Source organism: Drosophila obscura, unplaced genomic scaffold (genome assembly GCF_018151105.1).
Source record: "Drosophila obscura isolate BZ-5 IFL unplaced genomic scaffold, ASM1815110v1 contig_189, whole genome shotgun sequence".
In the NCBI taxonomy this organism is placed as follows: domain Eukaryota; kingdom Metazoa; phylum Arthropoda; class Insecta; order Diptera; family Drosophilidae; genus Drosophila; species Drosophila obscura.
Genome location: NW_024542777.1, coordinates 2438592 through 2465393, shown reverse-complemented (window position 1 = coordinate 2465393; position 26802 = coordinate 2438592). Strand labels below are relative to the sequence as shown.

General features: G+C 45.1%; 4 protein-coding genes across 4 annotated transcripts; 1 reads left to right on the top strand and 3 right to left on the bottom strand.

Moving 5' to 3' along the window:
• The first annotated feature begins 4885 nt into the window (after window positions 1-4885).
• LOC111073447 lies at window positions 4886-9073 on the top strand. The gene has a single exon (XM_022365750.2). The coding sequence runs from the start codon at window positions 4916-4918 to the stop codon at window positions 8933-8935; it is 4020 nt and encodes a 1339-aa protein (XP_022221442.2). The 5' UTR covers window positions 4886-4915; the 3' UTR covers window positions 8936-9073.
• A 7612-nt stretch (window positions 9074-16685) lies between these two features.
• Window positions 16686-18443, bottom strand: LOC111073413 (aspartate aminotransferase, cytoplasmic-like). The gene is made up of 4 exons (XM_022365711.2): window positions 17952-18443; window positions 17403-17877; window positions 17180-17348; window positions 16686-17116 (listed from the first exon to the last, which is right to left on the bottom strand). Exons 1-4 carry the CDS (start codon window positions 18348-18350, stop codon window positions 16765-16767), a joined length of 1395 nt encoding a protein of 464 aa, XP_022221403.2. The 5' UTR covers window positions 18351-18443; the 3' UTR covers window positions 16686-16764.
• A 143-nt stretch (window positions 18444-18586) lies between these two features.
• Window positions 18587-20381, bottom strand: LOC111073415. The gene is made up of 3 exons (XM_022365714.2): window positions 19791-20381; window positions 19006-19718; window positions 18587-18946 (listed from the first exon to the last, which is right to left on the bottom strand). Exons 1-3 carry the CDS (start codon window positions 20236-20238, stop codon window positions 18902-18904), a joined length of 1206 nt encoding a protein of 401 aa, XP_022221406.2. The 5' UTR covers window positions 20239-20381; the 3' UTR covers window positions 18587-18901.
• Window positions 20382-21365: 984 nt separating this feature from the next.
• On the bottom strand, window positions 21366-22335 carry LOC111073417. The gene has a single exon (XM_022365715.2). The coding sequence runs from the start codon at window positions 22188-22190 to the stop codon at window positions 21366-21368; it is 825 nt and encodes a 274-aa protein (XP_022221407.2). The 5' UTR covers window positions 22191-22335.
• Window positions 22336-26802: the final 4467 nt, after the last annotated feature.

The following is a 26802-nucleotide window of genomic DNA, read 5'->3' as shown; positions in this document are numbered from 1 at the left end:
ATAGGTAAACATAAAATGTGCGGGCTTAAATTAACTCAACTTTCCTTTCTTTAAATTGATAGTACAATACGGTAAATAATTTAAGTTTATGCAAAGTTTTTGATTGTAAATTACACTCTGGCACATAATTACACTTTAATTTGTATAATCTACACCCGAATAAAAGTCCTGGCATTGATACACTGTGAAATTGTAAGCTAAAACTTATTCTAATTGGATATACACTGGAACGGAAATCAGAAAATATTTTGTGCTGCTCCCAGGCGGCTTTAAGCTCGAGCACTGCTTCATAAATATTTAATGACAACGCGTGTTTCCGCACATTATTCATTAAAATTTGCTTCATCAACAACAGCAGCCAAAGCAATATGAGGGGCAACAGAAGCATCGGCAAAGGCAGAGTTGGAGTCAGAGTTCGAGTCAGAATGCGGGTCTGAACGCGAAAATGGAACAAACGAGGCAGCAGTAAAAACTTCCAATTACTCAGGCGCATCGTCCAGCCCCAGAGCCCAGTCGAGGGTCCCAGGGTCCAGGCGAGCTGCACATGTACACAAAAAAAAAAGGAAACGGGTTGTGTGCATGTGTGTCTGTGTGTGTGTTCTTTTAATATCCTTTTCTTTGAATAATTCATGTACACAGAGAGGGCTGACCAGCCTTCGTTCGACAGCCATCGGCAGTCGAAACTCTTCAACTGCAATCACATGACGAGGGCCGCCCGGAAGGGTCGCCATTCATACCAAAGGCAAACTTATTAATTGGCACTTGAGCTGTGGTAACCACAGGCTCGTCATTGCCTCCCGTACGCCTCCATCCTCCATTCCCCATCCCCCATTTCGCATCCCCCATCCACATCGGAGGAGTCTTCCCCACGTCATTCAACTCTTTTTGAGCAGGCATAATTTAACAGCGTTTCAGCTTTTTTCTCGTCTCTCGACTCTCGTCTGTCAACTGAACGATGCCGGGGGCCCCTTTGGTATCCGGGAGGGAGAGCCCCATTGGATATTGCTGGTAATCCACTCAAACGACAACGGCAACACCAGCACCAGCACCAACAAAATCAGATGGAGCAGGAGCAGGAGCATCAGTGACAACATGGCTAGGAATAACCACCGGGCTGACGGGGAGATGGGCACTGAAAATACCCTGCAGCCATCGAAATGAAATCAGTGTTGATCTGCAAACGATTGGGTAAACTGTTCAAATGGGTTTCAACTGTCTGCTATCAGAAGCGATCGTTAAATCATTGCAGAGCTTTGATTTTTGTGAAAGAAGATTGTAATTGAACTTATCACTAAACGCTTAAAGTAGAACATAAGTATTTTCAACAAATGTCTACCCATTTATCTGATAATTGTACAGATTCATCGGGATGGGATTTATTTCTGATTGTCCCTTGTGGATTGTTACTCCCATCGTTCTTTGGGTAGCGTACATTGTAAAATTTGACTGACAGCGCGACATATGAGACAACCTCATATCCTCAGTCTCGACGCCATTGTCACGTTTCAACATTTAAATTAAAATGTTTCGGTTAAGGGACAGCGAGAAAACTGCGATATTTCCCTGCGCTCACTCAAGAGCACAACCGCTGCGTACAACAAAAAGGGGAAATCTCAGGCATATCCATTTAAATACAGCACAAAAAAAAGAGTTGAAAAAATGACTTGGTGGCGTTTTATTTTTTGCTGCTGCCTTTTGCCTGGCGCTGTCTTTTGCAGTTGGCGCTGCTTGTTTGGCCGCTGCACTTGAGAGCTGTTGTTGTGGATGGTGCTGCCAGCCGCCATCCGCCATCCTCCATTGCCAGTGGCAGCTTCGTTTTGACCATCGCCATAGCCGTCGCCTGCACTCGTCTTCATTTATTCAATGCCCCGCCATCGGCCCACACGGGGTATGCGTGCTACGCGAAATTCCATGCAAGAAACTTTTTCGCTGTACAAAAAAGAAAAGCACAAACACTGAGGTGCCACAATATGAGCATGTTTTCCTGTTTTCCGACATCCTCTGCTTAAAGAGCTGTACTGGAGTTTGGGATTAAATCTGTGTTTTTATTTTCCAGAGGCAGTACGAGTTGGCGTGGCAGGTGAAGCTGAAGTAGAGCATCGCCTTGGGTAACTCATGACTATATGTTGGATAGTCATACTCGTATCTTCAGTATTTTTGTTTCGCACGTGCTCAGCAAGGACACAAAGGGCGAAGACTACTCTGGCCGACCTACTAAGCACTTGCCATGAACTGGTACTGGCCTTTCTATCCATGTCCTTGTCGAATTATGCACTTTCATTAAGTAACTGCAATCAAGCGGATACAATTTCCTTAGAGAGCAATCTGTTGGCCTATCCTTTGGCTCCCTTGGCGTGGATGGGCTGCCTTAACCTTGTGTCCGCCTGAGCGTGGCTTAATGCACTTTTAATTGAGCCGAGCCAGAGCTCCCACAGAGATGCAGTCAAGGGTGTCGAAGGAAATTGAAAAGAGGTGTAAATGGAAAATTATAATTAACATTGCCAGATGTGCCGCTCGCACTTTAATTGCGATTTCAGCTGCAAGGCAGGTGCATCGAACATTGCGCATACGCCATGTGTTTGCCATTAGTTGCCATAAATTATTGGAAATCAGGATTTATGCCCGAATTGTCACGTCCAAGCGCCAAAAATAGCACATAGCAACTAGCACCGAATTATCATTGATTAATGCGAGTTCCTTCCCTTGTATTTGCCAGCAACAAAAAAACGTTGCGAATTTGCATATTTCAAATTATGACATTTACACGAAATTGCCACTGGACATATGGCTAATGCTAATGGCACTTGATAAATGGCGTTGATCATTTTAAGCAGAGTTGTTTGGAACAATATTATAAGTATATCCCATTTCAATTAAAATGCTAAGGATATGGAGGCAGTCGCTCTTTCCACTCTACACCAATGTTTCCATTCTACGGGCGGTAATGATTCCAACATAATTTCTATACTTATAGGGTAACTAATAATTTCTGTTACTTGATAGAATTATGTATTTGAGGGAAAGTCTTAAACACATTTGAACGTTTTCTTAGGATCTCTTTTTTTTCTCTTATGTGAAAAATTTCATAAAAGCATTGCCATCCAATTTGAATGACATGCGCAGCACTTGGCTACACATTTATTGCATTTCATTGACAGGCCTTCTGCGAGAAGCAGCTTGACAGCTGCGAATGCGAATAAATTGTGTGTTTTCCTATCCAAATTCAATTACCTAATGATTTGTTTTACATGCAGCTTTTTGTGTGCCACAGCACACAGACCCACAGACCCTAGTGGAATGGGAGGAGGACGGATCATTCAATTGCCAAAATTCACACACACGAACAGTGCTGCAAATTACTCAGTGGCCACGTCTGGCTGGGCCCCTCCCTGTGACTCCTCTGGGTGAGAGTGTGTGGCCATCAGTTGACCCCCATTCATTTGATTTTCTCAATATTCGAATGAATGGGGCCCTGTCTGCCTGTCGATGATTTTGATTGAGCGTATTTTATTTCATTCGTCTTTGACTCTTTAGACAAATATTTGCCTGCAATAACAAATGTTTCTTTTCCTGAAATAAGTTAATTAATTTGAATAATATTGATAACTAATAGGATAACAATCAATCAGTTAGACAGAGACTTTTGTGTGGGAATAATTAACTGAAAATGCCAAAGAACAAAGAATTCAACCTAATGGGAAGGGAATTGCTTACACTTGAGAGAAGAATGTATATGCTATTAATAATGATGACCAGAAATTATCGCGCTCAACTCTGAAACTTGTAGGCTTTGCAAATATCTTTTTGCTCAGCCTATTGCGATATGAAAAGGAATTGTAAGAAACTTATTTAATTTTATGGCCAATTATATGGGTGTTTTTGATAAGGTTTTAGTCTGGTCAGGAATCATTACCCAAGAAATAAACCCAAGATAACGCAGTTGTTAAACACATGTATAAATTGGTTTCAGAGTGAGTGAAACAATTTTTTTAAATTCTACATAAATCCTAAGTGAACAAATTTATATACTGACTGACTACTACTGACTATATAGCGACTCACACGTTCCTTCTCGTTATATTTTAATTTAATTTTTTTTCCGTTGGGTCAATAATAAATACTAAAAAAATAGTAATACTAAAAATATTGTTTTTTTGAGTATATGACTATCAAATAAAAAACTTAGTATATGCCTCCGTTTCAAATTGAACTAGCGACAACAAGGTAGAAAAATTAGACGAATAGGATAGCATTTGCGAAAACCACCGACTAGTCAAATGCATGAAATATCAGAAAGCGGCTGTTTTTTGTCGCTGGGTTAACAAATTTCGTTTTTAGCCTATTTTTTGTGGGCATAAATATTAACCAATTGAGCTGAAATTTTCAAATTCTAAATCATATATAAAATCAATCCGATCAGCGCGATATAAGGTACAGCTGCCATACAAACATGGCCAAAATATTGTATTTTTTAACTTTAACCTCAGGCCTGCACCTCTAACGTATTCCAATCGGGCCAAAACTTTTTATTTTATTGTTTCATAATAAAAGCAACATTTTAAGAACCTGAGACCTTTGAAAATCAGAACTTCACACATACATATATCAATGTGGATCCCTCTGAAAAATAAGTATTTAACACTGATTATTACGTTTAAAAATTATTGCGATAGATGCCATCAGCTTGTCGGCTCAAGTGGCTCTTCCAAGTGGTTGGAGTTTCCTTCGAAATATCATTGATCGAATTTGGTTTTGGCTCTTCACATCGATTGCAACAATATTTTGGCCATACTCGCATTTATGCTTTCTCACAATCAGGGGCTATAAAAGCCCCATTATCTAACCGATAAGAAGGTTATTTAAGAAGGTACTTTAGCAGCTCGGGGCTTGTCATAACAGTCTCTAAAGCTTCGCGATGAGGTTGTGTCTCTGCGCGATTGTTGTCCTTGCGCTGCTCGCCGCCAGCCCTGGATATGTATCCGCGCGTTTGTCAAGAATACTTCCACAACCCTACGTCGAGGGCGATGAGGGCGTGACAGTTAAGGGAGAATGCGAATTTAAGGTCAATGGTGATCTGAATGATCCAGTGCCGCTCTTTTCGCGTCATAGCTCTTTCGAATTGATCGTTCCTGATCCCACGGATGCCGTGCGTTTAGTCAATGGGGAACTCCTGGATATGTTTTGTCCGGGCGCGGGTTTCGCGGCTCCCTTTGAGAACCGCTCTCAGGTGACGGCCCAGTGTCTGCAGCAGAAATACTTCCTGGTGGATGGACTCATCTATCCGTTTATAAACTTCACCTGCGCTGACTGGCCCACTTTCACCGCCCTTCGCACCGGCAGGGAGTGCAACGGAGGCACAGATCTGGTACAAGTGGGGTTCGCGCTGGAGGATGGTGGCTTTTTGCAGACCTACGATGTTTGTCACGACGAAGAGTCGGAAGTCACGCGCTATGTGCATCATGTGCTATATCCCTCCAGCTACGACTATCAGCATGGAGTCGGCCGACCAAGCTTTATCGAGCTGGACTTTTACGGAGGACGTGATGTGAACACGAAGTATACTCAGGTGCAGCAGAACATTACCATAAGCGAAATCCTGGGCCTCGATGCCTCGCACTACTTCAACTATACTGAGGATCGCATCCTGGCCCGGGGCCACATGACTGCCAAGACGGACCACATATTTGCAGCCCCTCAGAGATCCACTTTTCTCTTCATCAATGTCGCTCCCCAGTGGCAGAGCTTTAACGGAGGAAACTGGGAGCGGGTGGAGTCGAGTGTCCGCAAGTTTGTGGCCGATCGCAATATTACCACGGACTGTTATACGGGCACGTGGGGAGTATCCACACTGCCAGATGTGGACGGCATCGAAAAGGAGCTCTATCTGGACTTCGATGAGAACAACAACGGCTTGATCCCCGTGCCAATGCTGTACTTCCGTGTCATCATCGACCGGGAGAGTCGCGAGGGCATTGTCCTCGTCGGAGTTAACAATCCGTATGCCAGTCTGGACAAAATAGAAAGCGACTATGTCCTGTGTGAGGATATTGGGCATCAGCTGAGCTGGGTGTCCTGGTACAAGGAAGATCTGCACGAGGGCTACTCGTACGCTTGCACTGTTGAGGATTTCACGAACGTGGTCAAGGACCTCCCGCTGGGCGATCTTCAAACGAACGGTGTCCTGGGCCTGGACGACCTGACGACGGTTGCCCCTTCTACAACAACGGAAGATAATGGAAGCACAACCCCGCCAGATTCAACTACAGATCTACCAAGTTCAACCACTGATCTCTCAACCCCTGCTGCTTCGTCAACAACAGAACCACCAGTTTCTTCTACAACTGATCTTCCTAGCTCAACTACAGTATCTCCCACCTCAGAACCTGCATCAACTACAGTATCTCCCACCACAGAAACAGACTCAACTACAGCCATTCCCACCACAGAACCTGCATCAACTACAGTATCTCCCTCCACAGAACCCGCATCAACCACAGTACCTCCTACCACAGAACCTGCATCAACTACAGTATCTCCCACCTCAGAACCTGCATCAACCACAGCCATTCCCACAACATCTTCCCCACCTGTAACCTCCAGCACCACTCCCACTCCCACGCCCCCCCAATGCCAGTTCAACATAAATGGCGGTCTTAAGGACCCTGCTCCATTGCTGACACCCCAGGGAGCTCTTAGCTGGCTCCTGCCCGATGAACGCGGTGTGTACGCGGTGGACGAAGGATCCTCCATTGATTTGCACTGTACAGGAGCCCTGGCCAGCCCCTTGAATCGATACACGGCTGTCACGGCTCGCTGTGTAGGTGATCAGATGTACGAGGCAGAGGATCAGAAGTTGAACATTCGAGGTTTCGTTTGCCAAAGCTGGCCCACATACGAGGCGCAGCGATCGGGAGAGGCCTGCGAGGGAGGAACAGATCTAGTACAGATCGGGTTCGATGTGGCCGCTGGTGTGCTTCCCCAGCTGGAGATCTGTTACGATGCAGACGCACAGATCACTCGATATGCGAGGTACGAGCTGACACCAGCGAACGTGGCCTACCAACGGGGCGTCGCCCAACCGGGCTATCTGAGAGGGGACTTTTACGCCACCGGAAAGGACGTGAACCTTCTGTACGGTCAGACCAATCAGCTGGAGGCGTTTAGTGACGCCCTGGGGCTGGATGCCAGCCAGTACTTTGACAGCTCTCGCGATCTCTATCTGACGCGAGGACAACTGGCAGCTAGACACGACTTCGTGCACGGATCAGCCCAGAGAGCCACCCACTTCTACGTGAATGCTGTCCCGCAGTGGAGGAGTGCCAGCATTGGCAACTGGCTGGCGGTGGAGTCTAGTCTGCGTCAGTTTGTGGCGGATCGATCCCTCAATGTGAGCGTGTTTGCCGGCAGTTGGGGGATCTCTACCTTGCCAAACGTGGAGGGGACTCAAACGGATCTCTATCTGAATGCTGACACAAAGCAACTCCAAGTTCCCAAAATACTCTATCGCATAGTCATCGATCAGGAGAGTCGGCGTGGAATCGCCCTGGTGGTGGTCAACAATCCGCACATCTCCTTGGACGAAACCCTTCAGGACTATGTAATCTGCGAGGATGTGGGTGCGCAGTTGGACTGGCTGGACTGGCAGAAGGCTGATCTCCTGCAGGGCTACTCCTACGCCTGCGCAGTGGAGGACCTTACCAATGTGGTCAAGGATTTGCCCCTGGATCAGCTGCACACCACGGGTATTCTGGGTCTCAGTGAGCAGTCTCTGGCAGATGAGCTCTGCAGCTTTCGTGTGAACGGGGACCTCAAGGATCCGGCTCCGCTCTTCGTGATTCGCAACAAGTTGGGTGAGGCCCGCTATCTGGAGCCAAACTTGGAGGGCTTAGCCCAGCTCAAACATGGTGAGGCGTTGGAGCTGCACTGCCTCAAGAACTTCGTGGCACCATTCGTGGGATACAGTCGCTTGACGGTCACGTGCTGGCAGGAGCAGAGCTTCCTGCTTCTGGGCAGTCTGTATCAGCTGCAGGACTTTGTCTGCCCCTCCTGGCCGAGTTATACTGCTCGGCGAACCACTCGTCAGTGCAACGGAGGCACAGATCTGCTGGAAGTGGGCTTCCAGCTGTCCTCTGATGACGATTTCCTTCAAACCTATGATGTCTGCCACGATGAGCTGGCCGAGGTGACTCGCTATGTCCATCACGTGCTCCATCCGGGCAGTGCGCAGTACCAGCGGTCCGTGGCAAGACCCAGCTTTGTTACGGGCGACTTTTACGACGGCAAGAACGTCAACCAGATGTACACCCAAGTGCAGCAGAACATCACTGTCAGTGAGATCCTGGGCCAGGATGCCTCGCCATACTTCAACATCAGCGGGAATGTGTACCTGGCCCGCGGACACCTCTCGGCCAAGACGGACTTCGTCTTTGGGGCCGCTCAGATGGCCAGCTTCCTTTTCGTGAACGTGGCCCCTCAGTGGCAAACCTTCAATGCCGGGAACTGGGAGCGCATCGAGGACAGTGTGAGGAAGTTTGTGGCCGATCAAAACATCACAGTGGATTGCTACACAGGCACTTGGGGTGTTTCCACCTTGCCCGATGTCGCAGGCGTTGAGCGGGAGCTCTATCTGAACTTCGACGAGAACAACAATGGATTGATCCCCGTTCCAAAGTTGTACTTCCGAGTGATTATCGATCGGGAGAGCAGGAAGGGCATTGTCTTGATCGGCGTGAACAACCCGCATGCTGATCTCGAGCAAATCGAACAGGAATACATCATTTGCGAGGACATTGGCCAGCAATTGACTTGGGTCAGTTGGACCAAGGAGGATCTGAAGAAAGGTTACTCCTATGCCTGCGCAGTGGAAGATTTCACGGCGGTTGTCAAGGACCTGCCACTGGATGATCTGCAGGTGAACGGAGTGCTGGGGATCTGAGAGCTACGAAAGTTCACTCAATTCTTTGAGAGAAATGAGTTCGAAATATCACGAATTTCTTAATTTATAACCAATAATACTATAATACTAATACAATAATACAAGTACTTAATATCAATGTTGTTTTGGCTGCACGAAAATGAAAAAAAGGCGTTCTTAAAGCACATTTAAATTTAGTTTTTATGGGGCATAAAACTCGGAAATCACGCACTGCCATCGGCCACGTGTCGTGTCCTTTGGTTGTATTTTATTGTTGGTTGGACATTGATAAGCAGCATCTTATCAAAGGCCGCCAGTTATCGTTTATGGCATTCACGAAGCAATTTATTTACCCACTGCCATTGGACTATTTGCTCACGTGCCGCACGTTTTCCAGTGCCTACTTTTGCTCATTGTTCCAATGGCCCCAATGGCCCACTCCCCCGGCTCGAGCAAGGCAGTCCCGTCCCCATGGCAGTGACTTTCCCATTACTTATCGCCGCCAAGGGCTAACCTTGTGCTACGTTACTTGTGGGGCATTCTTTTCTTTTGTTTATCTTATCGCGCCGCAATCGGAGCAGAGCTGAGGTGAAGTGTATGTCCGCCTGGTTAATGATTATAATGGACTTTTTTCAGGTGGTACTCGTAAAGAAATGTTGAATGACGGAGGGAGATGTCGTGTGCTGATTTATTTATCTGTATACCAATCTTTGAGCTTATGGGAGTTGTGGGAATTGAATAATCAGATAACTACTGTTCACTCAATAGCTTTGTCCATGTCATGACACAAGCATCGTCCCCTATTTTTCTGATTGCTCAATAGAAAAAAATATCAGGAAATATTAGAATCCATACATGCCTGGTTCTGTCCCCACAGGCTTTGGGTTGCCTCTATGCCCAGAAACGAGCAGCGAATGTACCGCCCCCATTTGCAGTGCTTCTTTCAAGTGCACTACCACTACCTGTCATCACATCAATTAAATGCCCGAAAAAATGTATGAAAATAATCATGTGTGGCCCAGGGTTTTTGCACTGATTATTATTATTATTATTAATAATAATTATTAGTACTCGCATAAGAGTGGCTTTTTTGTAGTGCCCTAAAAAATTCCTCTCCTCGTTTCGCCTGCTGTAGGATTACTGAAAATCTTAGGAGCATCCTGCAAAAGGGATGTGCCAAAGAATATGCAGCGAATTGTAGTAGGTCAATGTCTATATGGGCACATGTAGCCACCGAAAAATGATAGTGTCGGTCTCCACTTGTGAAACGATGCCAATAACAAACAAGCCTTGGCCGTGCCCCCGACTTTTCCATCGCGTACTCATCGACAACGCCCAGAGTGGGCGCGGATCGCACTGATGGGTGGCAACAATTCCCAACCAACCCTCCCCCAGGTGCACGAGTCATATGTCAGGAGGAGCAGGTTGCCTGGCTCAGATGGTTGACCATTGGGAGCGAGAAAAGCAATCTGCTCCGTGCCCAACTTGACTCATGTTCTCATACAGGTGCGACGTTCCCTGTTTGAGGTGCACGAGCTGCTCATATCTGATTCCAAAAAGTGAAAGCGATAAGGACTTAGTAGCATTGAAATAGAAGCGGCAAGTTTTTCCTGCTAACCAACTAACTGATCTTTCAATGTAGGACAATGGTTAAGGTTTTCAGCTCTATGCATTGTTTTGTGTTTTGGAATTATTTGCATTGCAGTTTAAAATTATTTTGTCCCACAAGTTCAAAGTCAGGCCATATTTTGCATTAATAGCGCCGAAAACTTAGGTTTTCATATTAACCAATTAGCCAGATCGGTTTAAAATTAGTTAAGAACAGTGTCCACATTTCCCTGTCCGCTACTGTACATATATGCAACAAGACCTCGATTCGAATTCGGAAACAAAGCGTTTACACAATCCATAATAAAAAAGAAATTTTCAAATTGGAAAGCTGGGCTTGGCTTCAACTCAAACACTATTGTGATTTTGTAAATTTAAGCAGTTAATTTCTATGCTTGGCTGTGCCTGTGCAATACCATACCATACCATCCATCAGAGTGCTGGCTCCGTTCTCGTGCTGTGTTCAGATTATTAACGCTCGTGTGAGCTTCACGCCATCAAAATCAAATGGGACATCGTGTGTGGTCATGTCTGGGATCTGAGCAGGGGTACACACATATCCACATCCACATCCACATCCACGTTCACATCCGGGCACCTCGTTATGCCTTTGGCTTGCTGGTGGCAGGGCAAAATCGCTGGAAGAAACGAGGATATCAAATGCGGCTCGGCTGCATTACCTTCATTTCTGCCACACACACACACACACACACACACACACAAAACACAATTTGTTCCACAACATTGATTTAATCCTTTTTCTTCTGGGCCACGCACACACGACACACGACACAGGACGAAGGACACACAAAGGCTGTCGTGGAGAATTTTCTTAAATTTTCCGCTGGGTTTTTGCGTGGCATTTTCCGGCATCTGGCTGCGTCCTTTGCATTATCATGAATATTTTGCTTTTGCCTTTGCCTTTGGCTTTGGCTTGGCCTCCATTTGCGCGTTCGATATACTTCCATTTGCTGATTTGAGGCACAGCACTTTCCATTTGCCTTCTCTTTTCCTCTTTCCTCTTTCCGTTTTCCGTTTTCCGCTCGCTTAAGTCAGACTCCAAATTATCTTTTTATGCTAACTTGTACCACGGGTACAATGTAAGAGTAGTCGAGTATTCTTTGCAGACTTAGACTGAAGAAATTCAAATGAAGCATGCGAGTACGTCCGGTTTCAATGGCACATATGTACACGCTTGGCTCCAAGCTGCATTCTAGATATACTAGATATACTAGATATACTAGATATAAGTGAATGCAATTACTATGGACTCAAGAATAGATTTAAATCTTTTTTAGAGTGCAAAATCATCCAATGGTGATTAATTCCCTCCCACTCAACTGACATTCCCTTCGAACTAAATGCTTTTTTGGTAGTTGCAAAACATTTGTAACAATTTTATTACGCTTTAGGGTATGGAATGGAGTGCAGACCTAAGTCCAGACGACTTTCCTTTAGTGGCAATAACATTTTCCCTAAAATTCCGAATAAAAAGCCAAAAAAACAAATTGTTTTCTTGTTGTTTGTCTGGGTCCTTCGTTTTTCGTTCTTCCTTCGTTTCTTCGTTGACTTGATGAAAGTTTATCTGCTCCATGGAGATTTTGAGATGGAGCTGGGGGCGAGGAGGAGCACTCAGGAAACATCCAGCGAAAGAGGAGAATAATTGAACGCACTTCACGCAGATGTTGTCGGGACTCTGCTTTATGTCATTGCCTGTGCTCCTGGCTACGGCTAAGAAGGATATGTTGTGTCCTGTGGCCGCCAGCGGAAATTATAATTTATATTTGGGCCTGCCCTCGACCTCCGTGTAGGGTTTAATATCGCCAGGTTTATTTCTCTTCTTTTATTTTGATTAAAATGCATATTAAATATTTTGCAAGTAAACAAAAAAGAAGAATGGATGAAAAAACAGTTCGCATAAAAAATATAATATAAATAATTTCCTGCAACCGCCTGAATTTATTTCCTGCTGTGGGTCTGGCTTCCTTCCGTCCTGGCGATAAGCGATATAAAACCCATACCCATACCCATACCCGTACATACATACGTATGCATGTATATATTGAGCTATGACCCGACCCAATCAGGACCCCAATCCTTGGGTGGGCATACAAAAAACGCAAACGAAATGGTGCCCCATTCTTTTGGTTTATTTGCATGTGCGGTGTAGGAAGTTCGGATTGGGGACACATGACCTACAGGAAGCTGTAAAGCTTATGAGTTACGAGTATCTGGAAAATTGAGGGGGTCTTCGGTTGCTCTTGTTTTGTGCCCAAATGGCACATTGTTTTTTTTTATTCCGCACGCAGTACAAGATGATCGGTGACAAGGCGTTTATGGCGTTTATTGCCACTGGCCACTGGCCACTGGTTTCGTTTCCCAATTTATTTTTCTAAGCAGATCAAAAGCAATTAATTAAAATGTTATAAAATGCTTGCCACACAATTTCCACTCGCCAGTTACCTGAAACTGCATTCTTAATTCCACTTTAATGGCCTGCAGTTGAACAGCAATTTAGTTTTGGCCCTGCAAAATGGGGAACAACAAGCTAGAAGTGAATAGAATACGTGCTCCCAACCCAAATGGAAAGCGAGGAAAATATGAAAATGCCGGAATGCAGGAATCCGAAGCGGCGAGAGGGTGGGCAGGCGATGAGAGAATGAGGGAATTCCGTGCTCGGGCAATGGAAATTACATTACGGGGCCTGGGCCTGGGCCAGCGACAGGCAAAGACAAGACGACGTTGACATCCAATATCCTTATTGTTTGCCAACGGAATTTATGGCTAACAAACTCGTTAAGTAGGCTAAAGTGTGTGGCTTGCAACGGTAACTGCAGCACCAAGAACCAGGAGCTGGGCAACTGCAACTGCAACTGAGTGGAAAATGGTCGAGTAAGGGTCGAATCAGAGCAAACGCAACTTGAAGCTAATGGGGTCATCAACGTCGCCTTCATCCCCGCACCATCGTTATGGTTTCGAAATTGAATTTTGAGTACAGCCAAAGAGCGGACAGGTAGGCTGTGATTGAGGTGTTTGATTAATGGACCCCGTTCGGGCACGTTGGACCCCCAGACACCAAACTCCTGCCAGCTGGCTTGCGCATTGCAATGTGGTTAACCTCGACAAGATTTGATTTCCATTATAATAACAGACAGTGAATTCCAACTGGAGGGATCCGAAAGGACCCAAATACTCGAGCAAGAAGCTTAAGTTAAATTTAAGGATGTTGTTCCAACATAATTGAAAACTCTCGATGAATATTCCAAAGGTTAAGCTGCTTTAACGTAAAATCATATTATTTTCTTGCTTGTGATTTGACTTTAAAGGCAGCCTCCGTTTGCCAAGGAACAGGAACAGGATGTGCAAATAAATTGGTTTCTGCCATAAAGGCATAAAACCATTAGATGCCGGCCGGGTCGACGCCGACGTCGACATAGAAGGGTGTCCTGCCCCCGTAACCGCTCTGCACACTCCAGCAACCAACCTGTGTGCATGAATTTGAATATGTGCGAATATTTATGCATACCTACAACATTTCATAGCCCTACCCATAAAAAGAAACGATAATGTTGGGCCCTTGCTGCTGTCGTCCCCAGGTGGGATCAAAAGGGTTCCGCTTCCCATTGTCCTTGTCTGGCACATGAAATTGTATGAATTTGTTTAACGTGTGATGTTAATTAGACATTCCAAAAGCAAACAAAAAATAATAACGCAAATCACACATATTAAAGATTCATGACAAGCTCCAAGGTTAATGGGGATGGGGATGCCAGAGAGGCAAGTTTTGTTATCCTCGTACATATATCAACCGACATAAAACGAGCTCCGGCTCAAGTGGAAAAGTGCCAGCATAAAATGACAGCCGGAAAAATTATTGTTGGCAATCAAGTCGGGCGTAGGGAGGGGGCCATAACGAGCGGATGAAACGGAGACTGCTAAAATATGCAACAAGCCACAAGACAAGACAAGACAAGACAACAACTGCCATGCAAATAGGTTGGCATGCAGTTGCCACGCCCTTTGCTGGAGGTGCAGCCTCAACTTTTTATCATCTCACATCTCCCGCCCCCGGACTGCCAGCTTTGGCCACAATTGGCATGTTGGTGTGCGGTTGCACGTTGCAGGTTGCAGGCTGCAGGCTGCCAGGGGCCTCTGCCAACTGCCGCATGTGAGGCCACAAAAATGCGGTGAAAAGATTACCCAAAGCGAGCGTGCTGCAAGACGTCGAAACGAGCAGTTAAGCGGTAACAGCCCAGGACTCCGAAGAGCAGACAGGGGATCTGGCCTGGGGCATGCAAACTAAATTGTTAGTATTCGGTTTTATTATGGTGCACGGTCTACATACTCATACAAGTAGATAAAATTCTCAACGATGCTCAGGGACTAGAGGTACATATTTAGCAAAATGTTCATTGGATTGAAAGTCATATAAAAATCTTCATTGTTTTGATAGGAATGTCCCGAAATTCATACCAGTAAAAGAACAGATTTAGATGTGTGTTTTTGTTGTTTTATTTGCATATAATCTCGCAGGAAATTAATCAAACGACTGTCATTGATTTGTTTGTTTCGGGCCAACTGATTACCCCAAAAATTCCCCCCCCAATGGAATGGCATTCAATCTGCTTAATTTTAAAGTCAGACCCCAAAATAATTTTCGCTTCACAGTTCATTGAACTGGCCCAAGCGGTTGGGAAAGGAAAAGATCTGGGTGAGGCACCGGGAAGAGAGGGTTGGGAAAGCGTTTGCCTGGGACACTTCAAGTGTAAAGTTGATGGCCTCAAGCTCAAGGCGCTCGTACAAGTGCAATCAATGATAAATCTTTACGCACTCGGCACAATACCATACACAAAGTAAATATAGGCCAAGCTACATACGACTGTGTACAAACGAGTGTGTATAAGAAAACAATACGTAAATCTGTATATTGTGAAGGCTGCTGTCTCGTTCACCCTCCAATTTTATCGCATTCGCTGTTGGATATCAATTGAATTGAAACGCTTACAATGGGAGAATGGATAGAATGGAAACGTTTGCTCAGTCAATCACTGGACGTGGGTATGGGAAGGGAATGCCCATGCTGAGGGGGTCACAAAACCCCTACAATGGCGGTCATTATGGCGCTTTAAGCACCATATGACCCTGACAGTGGCTGGGACTTCAAGTACGACTCCTTCTGGGAGTCGGAGTCGGAGTCCAGTCCCTTTCCAACAGCTTATCGCCATGCTGACAAATTGCAGGCCAGACAAGGACTTCTGATGCCGCCAAATCCCCCTTGGAGCCGACTTAAATTCTCAATGAAGTCACAGCGAAATAAAAAACCCCCAGAGCATAAAAGCAAAAATGTATTTCAATCTATTTTGGCACAGTCTATAGGTGCTGAATGCTGCCCAAAAGATTTATGGCCTCGCTCTTGTTAAATGCTCTGTCAGACACGGAGCGATGAGAGCCAAAAGGGTTCCACTGTGCGAACTCTGAAAGGCTATATTTATTATTACAAAGCAACTGTTGAATAATACTTTGTGAGAATCGAAGATGTGCTCTGATTTAATAGGTAGTATATACAACTTGAAGAAAACAAAACAGAAACAGGATCTTTCAATCAAATCAGTAAAAATTATAATGGAGATTGTCATATAATCCACTTTATTTGGGAGTTGTCAAGTTCCAAGCCTGTCCGCTGGCAAACACGGGAACTCACGAATAATGAGTGTGTGACAAGAATATAAATTCATATTAGAGCAACTGAGAGTAGAAATATGGCCATGGCCACGTCCCAGACCTGGCTGGGCTGGGCTCCTCTGAGCCCTGGTCTAAAGCGGAAACATAAAAAGTCAGGAACCAGTAGCCAGGAGCCAGGAGCCTCAGCAACTCAGACTCTAATGTGACATTTATAAGTGACGGGCGACGTTGCATGTACGCGATGCTGACGAGGAACGAGAATTACAAAGTGCATTTTTCATCATTCTCCCAAAAGGGGAACCAGGGAAACTCATATCGTGCTGCGTTCACCTCTCGAGTATGCGACATTTTCGACACACGACTTGAGTGCTTTTGAGCAGCAGGAATTTGTTGCCAACAAAGGAGCTTCTCAAGTTGATTAGATAGTTGGACTGCGCCTGGCCAATTACTTAAAGCTTTAGCTAGAACGACCCCAAATGTATGTGCATGTCTCCTGCCAACTTATTTGTTTATTTAAGTTTTAGAAGCAGGCCCCGTTTCGGATTTAGCAAGCACAAACTTCAGATAGAGTTAAAGTATTGATGCATTGTGTTGAAATTATCGGCTATAAAGTAGTTATCCGAGGAGATGTTGCCCTTAGTGGCTTGCACCACATCATTGATGCCGGCAGCTAAGCTATCCAGACTGGATGGCTGCACGGAAGTGAGGTTCATGCGCCCGGAGTTCGGGACATAGATGTGTCTGTCCCTCAGCTGCCGGATCTGGGAGCGGCTTAGATTCGAGTACAGATGATGTCCGCTCTGTTCCACCAGGTTCTGCCAGTGACCGGGGGTCTTGAGTTCTGCTAGTTTCTTGCTCAGATCGGTACGCACTTGAAAGACCCTTTGGTGCATTTCCTTTAGGGTTTGGCCCCTGCAAACGGAAAGTATATATACCTAAAAAAATACAAGTCAATTTAATAATTGTAAATGTTACCAATCTGAGCGGATTTTGTCATCGTTAAGAATCTTGGCTACGATTCGGCTAGCATGCACCGACGAGCACTCGGCATTGGTGTCCAGCAGCATCGACTCGAATTGTCCCCGAACCGCACTCAATTGGGAGGCATTTGCAGGCACCACCATCAGTTGGCCAACTGTCTCGTCTGGGGGTGAAAACAGTGAATAATTTCATTTAGCTAGACACTTGGGTTTCTTACTGTAGAGACCAAAGTTCTTGACAAAAGACTGCGCACATAGCAAATCGATGCCGCAGTCGGCAAAGTATCGCACTGGCCAAGCATCCTCATTGGGATCGCCACTGGCCAGGCCCGGAGCCTCCAAGTGGATCAGGGGCAGCATTTTCTTGCACTTGACAATATGGAGAAGCAGCTTCCATTCATCCGCACTGGGATCCAGGCCGGTGGGATGCTGCGCACATGCATCCAAGACGACCACTGCCTCGTCCGGCGCTGTCATCAGATCGGCCACCAGTCCGTAGATGTTCAGCTCCCCTTTCGTATCGCTGTAGTACTGATATCTTTGGCAATTGAAGCCCGCCGCCTTGAATAGCTTCCAGTAGATGGGGTTGCAGGGACGGGCGAGCAGACAAACGTCCCGCGTCGTCTTCTTGCGCAGAAACTGTGCGGCCAGAGCCAGGGCATCGATGCTGTTTTTCGTCTGGATGCCAACCACCTGACGAAAAAGTCAAACACTGTAGAATTCGTTCCGTCTGTTTCCTTTCTGCAGTGAAGAAACGGGTTACTTACTCGACCCTGTGCTTGTGCTGGAGAAGACTTTCCGAGGACCAGTTCAGTGGCTGCATGTAGGAACTCTGGATTCCCCAGTGGCGGAAGCGGTTCCCTCGACAGGAAATCATCGCACGCAATAATGATTTCAGCCTTTTTCACTGCCTGAAACGACTGAGGCGTGCCAACCGCATTTCGATATACCTCAGTGGCCAGATTCATCTTCTTCGACGATGAATCCAGCTGGTAGTCCTGCTCCAGGTTGTCTAACTCCGTGGGCGTGGCCCGTTTAAGGCAGGCGAATGGCGATAAACTCTCTCCACCATTTCCGCGTCTTCCTGTGGCGGCACTTCGACGACTTGAGGACTTGCCAAAAGTCTGCAGCAGAAGACTATGCGACACGGATGAGATCGCATTCATTTTGAGTTACTCAGCCAGAATTGAAATTTGATTTAAAAATTTTGAATTTAGTCCGTGGGTATGAAAATCTAGAAATTTGTGTTGATATTAACACCAAAGGGTACTGACGAGTAGTTTCCTGGGAAGACGTTTTTAATTCGGTTCTGGAACACATTTATTTTTGAGCCAGCTTTTTATTATTCATTTGGTAAATAGTTGGTGTGGCTGGTTCAGTTACTGATTCGAATTCAAATTTTAAATTTCAAACTGTCACATGTTCCCACCTCTAAACTTATCAGCCAGCTATCGATATTTCTAAGAAACGAATATAAATTGTCACGAAGTCGCGTCGTCCATCACCGAAAAATAGAGCGAAGATCAGAGTAAAAGAAAACGGCGGCACGACAATTAATAAATCTGACTTTATATCTCTTATAGTGTATAGTGTATAGTGTAGTGCTTGCATTTAAATAAATGAGTTTCCAAGTGTGGCAACAGTTAGAGTATTAATTTGATCCATGTGCAGCAGTGTTCGGTTCAGTAAAACATTTTTTGAGATGCCATAAAACGGTTTAAAATGTAGTCCAGGTATTCAGTTCTCTTTCGATTGAAAAGTTCTGGAAATAAATGGATGTTGAGTAATTTCATTTACGTGCTTTAGGGACGAACTAGTCACCTCTGCAGCAATTGTTTGCTTTTGACACGCCATTGGAATCTCTAGTTTTAGAGGCGGCTCTTGGATTGCCCCCATCGCTATTTTTTTAGACCGACTCAATTCTGTGGCCTTGCTGAAGAAATCCTTGTTGACATTTCCCACTGCGAGCCTCAGCAACTTCAACCTCCCGCAACTGGCAACTATGCCCAGCAGGGCGTCCGACACGTCCAATGGACTGGACATCCACAGACAGAGCTCCTCCAGTTGCGAGAGTCGGGCGAGCATAGCCACACACTGAACCGTGGAGCAGAAGCATTTCAAGTGCACTAAGCTTTGGAGTCGAATCAGCTGGCGGGTTTCTGCCAGACTGATACTTCCCCCATCAATGTCTAGGTGTAGTAGTTGGGGTCTGTCAGCGAGGGAGGAGAGCAGAGGCTCAAAGGAGTCCGCTCTTCTAATGCCAAAATGCGTCAGCTGCCTCAGTTTGGGGAGCCGCGCGAGGGCCCTGTAGGCTGAGGATTCCGCTGTCATGCCAAACTTGAACACCTCCAGATTCTTGCAGTGAGGAACAATATCGCACAAGTTCCTCTGTACACAGCCATAGCCGAGATGGAGACTGCGAAGGCTGGAGTTGGACTTGCAGCATTTGACCAGAGTAGGGGACGCAATCTGTGGTATGTGCAAGTGGAGTTCTTCGAGATGCTGTAGCTCGCTCAGACGTTCTACGCTGCAGTCTAGAATATCATGGAGAGGAAGAAGTGGATAAGAATATTTTGAGGAACAAAAAGTCGAAGAAATCTTCTTACCAAATATTGCTTGAATTTCCAATCTCCTCAGCCCTTCCAACTGTCTTACTGCGGATAGAATTTGATCGAAGGGCCTATCAATGATTGTGACGAGTATTTTGACCTGCTTCACAGTCAAATACTCCAGCTGATGCATTCCCTTCAATGCAGAGAGGAGTATGTCGTAGTGGGTGGTGGGAGCAATGGTATTTATCGTATTGTCAAAAAGATCCAGATCTATTGTAAATGTTTGCACCACCTCGCGGCACGTACAAAACTCGATTAACTGCTCCCTTGAACTATTGTCATCGAGCGTATATTCGCGGTACCTGCTGCCACACTGACTAACAAATATATGACGAAATCGAGTGCAAACTTGTGCGAAACTTATCCGATCTTGCGTCGGCAAAAGATCGAAGATGTAATTCAGACAGTCGTCGTAGAGCTCCAGTATATTGGATGAACTCATTTCCGAAGCGATCGTTGCAGAACTGAGCCAAAAATTACCTTTGCTTTCAAGCGCAATCTTTGGCCACGTCTGAACACAAAAATATGAGTAATAATGTGAAATTCATTACCAGATTAGATACGTAGTTGCCGTATATATTATGGAAGTGACCTATCTCAAAGTTTTCAAACAAAAGCAGCTGATGCGAAATTGGAAAGCTTTGTAGTTGGTTTTCGATGGAAAAGCTTTTAAAGCATTCATTAGTGATGATGAAAGAATATTAAATATCTGGTAGGTATAAGATGTAATTAATGTACTTCGGCACTATACTCTACACAATTTATTAGATCGAGTTTCCTGTTTTGTTAATTTTATACTTGTAATTTTTATTCACATATAAACAACTTAAGTTGAGGAACGAGTCCCCTGAAGATCCCCTGAAGATGCATCTACTTCCCAGTGATTAATAGTTTCCAAGCTTATATTTGACTGATCGCTGGGAAGCATATTCATCTTATGCAGGGGGTCGGGGTCCAACACACTGAACATGGCTGAGCTACTGGCTGATCCCCGACTTCCATAGTCGCCTCTGTCCTGGTAAAAGAGTCTGCGAATGACATCAAATGGTGGTGGAGAGCCTGTGATGCCCTGCTTTTTCAGCATCCGTCGGTCGATGCTGCACTGTCGACTAGGCTGGCTCTCGGAGCCAACTGTTCTCAAAGTCTCCTTTGGAAGAACTGACTCCTCAAAGTGAACTCGATCATTCCTCTTCCGTTCTTTGTCTTCGATGTGAGATGACTGTTCACTTCTGGGGCTGCTGTGGCGTTGGCTCTTGGAGTTCAGGCGCTGGCTAGCCTCACGCGAGGGCAAAGCTCTTTTCTTTCGGACAGGAACATCGTGCCTGGGTGACTTATTTCCTTCGTTGACGTCAAACACAATGCTCTTGAAGACCACGTAATGGTTGAGAAAGACGGGCATAAACAGCTGCGGCTCCATGCCCGGATGCTCAACCAAGACAGCGGTACGACCCATCAAGAGCTTCATAGAGAATTTGGATGGTGAGTGTGTGTTGTGGTACATGATTTCGAATTCGTGGCCAGGGCGTAAAAAACAACCGACTCTGAATAGAATTTATAATAATTTTGACACTATATGCCTTGAGAGTACTCCTGGAGAGGCAGGGTCTCACTGGCCTTCACCTTTACGGGCTGATCGCCAGCACCCGTGTGCTTGTCCTTTGCCTTTACCTTTGCCGTATTCTGATGACTCTTGCGAGGTTTTTTCCTCCTAGGCTTGCCCGACGTGGCCTCCACTCCATCTTTCGCTGTCACTGCTAGAGTGCTCTCCTTGTTGGATTCTCCATTGCCGCACAGTCGCGTGGAATTGAGCAAATAAGCCCGATTGGACTTAGGTTGGACCACCGCAGCGGTGGGATTCGGATTCATCTTCTCTGGACGTGTTGGCTGTCTCGACGTCAAGCGCGAGCACTGGTTAAGTTGGCTGGCTGTAACGCGTTTCATGGAAACGTAGGCGCAGCAAATGTGTGGCAGGAATATCTCGGACTCGCACCCATTGGACTCCACGAGCACCACGTTTCCGTTGGAGATCAGCTTGAGGGAAAATTTTGGACCATCTACTAACTTTTCACCTCCTGCAGAAAACAAAACTCCATTCAACGTGGGAGGAGCCAGACCCGCCGTTGCCGTTGTCGGCTTGGATTGCCACGGACGCTGTCTGAATTTGTTTTGGACGGACCGGGAATCGGAGTAGCTAACAAAAGGCTGAAGCTGGTTTTGATGCTGTCTGGGCTGACGACTGCGAATTATGTTTTTCAGGGTGATGCGCCCATCGAGCAACTGCGGCAGGAAAATCTCCGTTTCGTGGCCAGTTGCCTCGACCATGGCCACCATTTTGTCCGACAGCAGCTGAATGCGGAAATGGACTGGAGTGGCACTGGGGTAGTGCCTCAACATGCTGTCCTGCAGACGGGCCGGGTCGTTCTGGTCCAAGGAGATTTCAATAAAAATACTGCAGATTTCAATCCTATCATACAAATAATATATTTGATGGTAAACACGCCTTTTTTGTGGAATTAAATTTTTTAATATTAAAAATATATTTCTTACTAAATTTTGAAGGTAATCTACGAAGCTTCTCAATTATTAGAGTCGAATGCCTGTCGGTTTATAGGATCTTCAAAAATGTAAACAAAACTATTTTTAAATCGGCATGATTTGCCTGAGATATATACATATATAAAACTAGCGGACCCGGTGAACGTTGCCTTGCCCCATTTTAACGCCTGCAGATAAACTCCAGATTGATAATAAAAAAATAGTTAAAATGCAATGGCTCTTTCTGGGTTTCCGGTTTCCTTGCACGTGTTTTTCCGATTGAAACTTCAATGCATTGCAATGCTGGCATCAGAGACGTCTAGAGATCGCAGTTCGTTGAGCTGCGCCAATTAGTCAATATTACTCATGACGGGTAAATTTAAATCGCATAGATCTGAATGAACTGATTTTAGCTATGTTTGCTATGTCCAATTCCTGAAGAGTTTGGATCTGAACTACTGAATACCAGTCCTTGGAATAGGTTCTTCAATGCACCACACTCCAGGCTTCCACCAGTGCGAATCGCTCGCAAATTGTGCAACTTTGATAAAAATGCACATAGGATTGTAAAACCATCGACCTCTTTAGGCTGGGACTCCTTTAAGTTATTGCGAATACTTAACAATATTTAAGGATGATCCAGTCGGGTGCTCGAGGCAAGGAGCTGTAAATGTTGTTAATGCTAGGATAGAAGTTTGCCCAGTTTATTGATCTCATCAGAATTGATCTTTGCTTCACGTATAGAAAGCAGTCCCGTCGACTTTTTGGTGGCCAGTGATTTGATGCTGTCTATTTGTATTAGCAACTCGACCAGGGTATTCAGCATTCAACATTCAGTTCAAGAATCTCCAGATTACCAAAGCCCTGCAGATTGTCTAGGAAATACACTTCACAAATAGTCTGACTTAATCTATGACATAGACTTTGACTTTGCGGCAGTACACAAGCACGTTTTGGGACTTCCAGAATGCTTCCTTGTCTGTTGCAGTATGATATAAGCTCAGGTAAAAATGGTATGAAATGTTCTATCGATCTCGTGGCGCCTTTTAACATTTCAGACTATAAAGGCTGTGTTGAAATGATGGCAGCAGATTAGAAAATTAATAAGATCTGCATATCAAATGGGGGGAATTGAGACCCCTCCCTTTAGTTTACAATTAAGTTATATATGCTCGAATACTCGAATACAGGCAATAAAAACTAAGATATGGTATGGACGTTTCACTCATTTTATTTTCAATTAAATCAATTTATTTGACTGCTTTTCTAGTATTGTATTCACTCTTCAATTATAAGTATTCGACTGAAATGTGTGGCATCGGTAATCGGTGTGCGATTCGTTCAAGCAGCTTATCAGTTCAGTTTCTTCTATGTATCGTGATAAGACATGCGATAAAGCTGGACACTGCTTTCAGGCAATGAAAAAGTGTGAACTGAAACCGGAAAAAAAGAAATGAAAATCGTGGCCAGGTGTAACGCAACCCATGCCATTATAAAAAGCTTATAATTGAATTTTTTATAATGTGCTGAGCTGGTCGGACGACTAACCTTTGGCAAATGCGGCCAGGGACTGCGGTCCCATCCTGGCCTGGCCGGCTTTTTTAAAACACCAGGCTGCGCCATAAACCACAAGTGGCGCTGTGGCCACCCGGAGCTGGAACATTTAATAGTTGGGGCCATAAATTCGCTGGCTCTGTGATACAATTAGGGGAAATGTTCGAGGTATTGGTTTCTGGTACATCGCTGATGGCCGAGTCGGGCTGGGGTTGGGGCTTCGCCCTGTCTTCTTTATGTGCTGGCTGCCGGCAATTCCAGTTGGGTGGCTACTAGGACTGCAACGAGTGCTGCGTGGGCAAGGATATTTGAGGCAATGGATTTGATAGTGAACGGAAGAATCGACATCGTCATAAAGTTATTTTAGTTTCATTTTAGATTTCGGTCTTGTGCCACAATATCCAGAGAGCTGCCAAATTGGTTTTCCATGTCTGACATGCATTTGATTTTTATTTAACTACAAGAATGGATGTAGTTTTTGCCTCAATGATCTGTCAACGCCTGTCGCCTGGCCAAAAATTTGTGTAATTTAATCTGTCAACGACCCAAGAATAAAGAAGGCCTAATGTGCGAGAAAGATGACAGGCAATGTGTTTGGTAGTCTCTGGCCCAAGGCAAAGCCTCTGATATTGTATTATATTTTATTCTTATGTTGTAGCCGTTCCTGTTGTTTCTGCTGAGCGAATGAGCAGCCCACATTTGCATAAGTAAGAAAGTGTGAAAGTGAAATTGGGTTGGGTCTCAAATGTCCTTGCCGGCAGTCCTTGCCTTCTGTTTGTGTGCGACGCGACTGTGTTTCTGCTTTTGCTGTCTCGTAAGCCGTTTTTGCACTTTTTGACAAATGACTTAAAGCCTTTAGGGGCATCCAACGGGCTATGAAAAGGGTTCAAGTAATTTGTTGAGACTCTTGAATATTGAATGCGAGTGTGGGCCACGTGCAGGGCCGCAGTCGAATAAAAATGAAATATCTTTTTGGCGAAACAGCAAACAAGCAGACAAGCGGACCAAACACTTCGCTGACACGAAATACTTTATGTCCCAGGATGGTGGAATAAAATGGTTTATGGAATTATTTAGAGTTGCGTAAAACCATCAGATGGGACAATCAACATTTTATAAACCATTAAATATCCAATGGAACATCTTTGTTGTTCACCAACAAACAGTCATCAAAATTGCTTCCACATACTCGTAGCTTAATTAATGTTATTAAATCCATTCTGTTGTACAAATAAATTTCGGACATTTAATTTTCAGCTCGTGATTTCCAACTCATTCCAAATTCTTAATTAGAACAGTAAAAGTGACCATGTTCTAGTTGATTGTGCGTTGCTTCAGTGTGTGTCTATTGGACCAACTAGCGATGATGTCCGCAACAGGAAGTCGAGTCGGTTGGCGGAGGCGTCGAAGGCGGTGCGTTTAATCCGGAAACTTATTTATGTATGCCCTTCCGGTCGTTTGCCTTGCAGGACGCATTTCTCGCATGTATGTGTGTGTACGTACATGTATACATATGTATGTATCTTCGTTTATTGTCGCACAGACAATCGCACAAACAAGAGTGTTTGAGCGAGGAGTGGAGTGGGAGTCGGAGTCGGAGTGGGAGAGGGAGAGGGGATGGAGATGTGCCGTTCTTATGACACGCCCGCGCACACTTTCACTTTACATAAGCTCTGTTAGTGCCGTCATCCTTTGCAGCGCTTACGCTCCCGGCTCGTCCTGCAGTAGGACATCTCATCTACGAGTAGGAGTCTGTGCGCGGGTGGATGTTTGTGTCAACAACACTTGATAATTCTTCCCCATACACGCACTTTGACTGGAAGATACGTCGGCGTACCCACTACCAAATGCCATCAGATGCATACATACATATGTATGTATGGGATACTTAGCCCCCGGACGTACGACAGTTTATTGTCTGCGGCTTTGAATTATTTAAAATTGTTTCTTTGGTTGCATTTTAATGGGGGTTGCGTGATAAACCATGGGGGCAGATCGATAAAATTATGTAAAATGTGATTTAAATTGTAATTTAGCATCCTGCTTTCCAGTTTAAGTACTTGGCAGTAGGTCTATAATGTTAGAGGAGTGTTTCTTGGTTGGAATCGCTAATGGCACAAACATCTCTAGCCTAGGGTTCTTTTCAGTCTTCACTTTTCAGTCTTGTTCTGCTGAGGTTGGGTGTTTTTGTAGGAGCCCTTGCTGTTAATTTAATTAACGTGCAAAATGGAGAAATTGCTTTCTGCTCTTCGAGCTGGTGGGCCGCTGAAAAGTTTCACAGCTGTGGCTGGCAGAGACCTTCGCGGAAAAGGAAAATGCCAGCCAGGCCATAGATCAAAGCGCGCCTGCTGTGCCACCTGCCACCTTTACCCCCTTTCTTGTGTTTGTATTCCCTATACGAATATGTATCCATGTATGTACAGGGGTATGTGGGGGTTTCAGCAGGTGTATGCAGTGCAAGTGTGTGTGCCGAGCCATCTCCGTTTAATGTACATATATAAAGTAGGTCAGTAGTAGTGCCATGCCAATAAAACTTAATGTGTGTGTGTCCCACATATGTATGGATGCTTGAACGTATATGTATGTATGTAAGCCCAGGTGTGTGTCTGTTTGTGTGTGTGCGTGTGCCTGTTGATATTTTTAATATTTATAGAATTTTAAAATGCCCGTTAAGTGTATATATTAAACATTTAAATATGTGAACAGTGCAATTGGATAAATTCGTAACACCTTTCGCCAATAGTTTTTCCATTCCAGTCAGAACATGATGCAAGAGTGTACGAGTATGGAAAATATCGTGGAAATCTAATGGTGACATTAGCGACGATGAAGTGGTGAATGAAGTCCCTTCTGCTTATACTCTACCACATCTAACCCCAAACAAATGGCGGTGACATCATCTCGGATATTATATCGG

Excerpts from the sequence above, each read along its gene's own strand:
- LOC111073447 (XM_022365750.2), top strand. The coding sequence starts at position 4,916 with ATGAGGTTGTGTCTCTGCGCGATTGTTGTCCTTGCGCTGCTCGCCGCC.
- LOC111073413 (XM_022365711.2), bottom strand. The coding sequence starts at position 18,350 with ATGAATGCGATCTCATCCGTGTCGCATAGTCTTCTGCTGCAGACTTTT. Across the intron at positions 17,878-17,951 it reads CAGCACAAGCACAGGGTCGA|GTGGTTGGCATCCAGACGAA; the intron begins GTAAGTAACCCG and ends CTTTTTCGTCAG. Across the intron at positions 17,117-17,179 it reads GACAAAATCCGCTCAGATTG|GGGCCAAACCCTAAAGGAAA; the intron begins GTAACATTTACA and ends TTCCGTTTGCAG.
- LOC111073415 (XM_022365714.2), bottom strand. The coding sequence starts at position 20,238 with ATGAGTTCATCCAATATACTGGAGCTCTACGACGACTGTCTGAATTAC. Across the intron at positions 19,719-19,790 it reads GGAAATTCAAGCAATATTTG|ACTGCAGCGTAGAACGTCTG; the intron begins GTAAGAAGATTT and ends ATGATATTCTAG. Across the intron at positions 18,947-19,005 it reads AGCAAACAATTGCTGCAGAG|AACTTTTCAATCGAAAGAGA; the intron begins GTGACTAGTTCG and ends ATTTATTTCCAG.
- LOC111073417 (XM_022365715.2), bottom strand. The coding sequence starts at position 22,190 with ATGTTGAGGCACTACCCCAGTGCCACTCCAGTCCATTTCCGCATTCAG.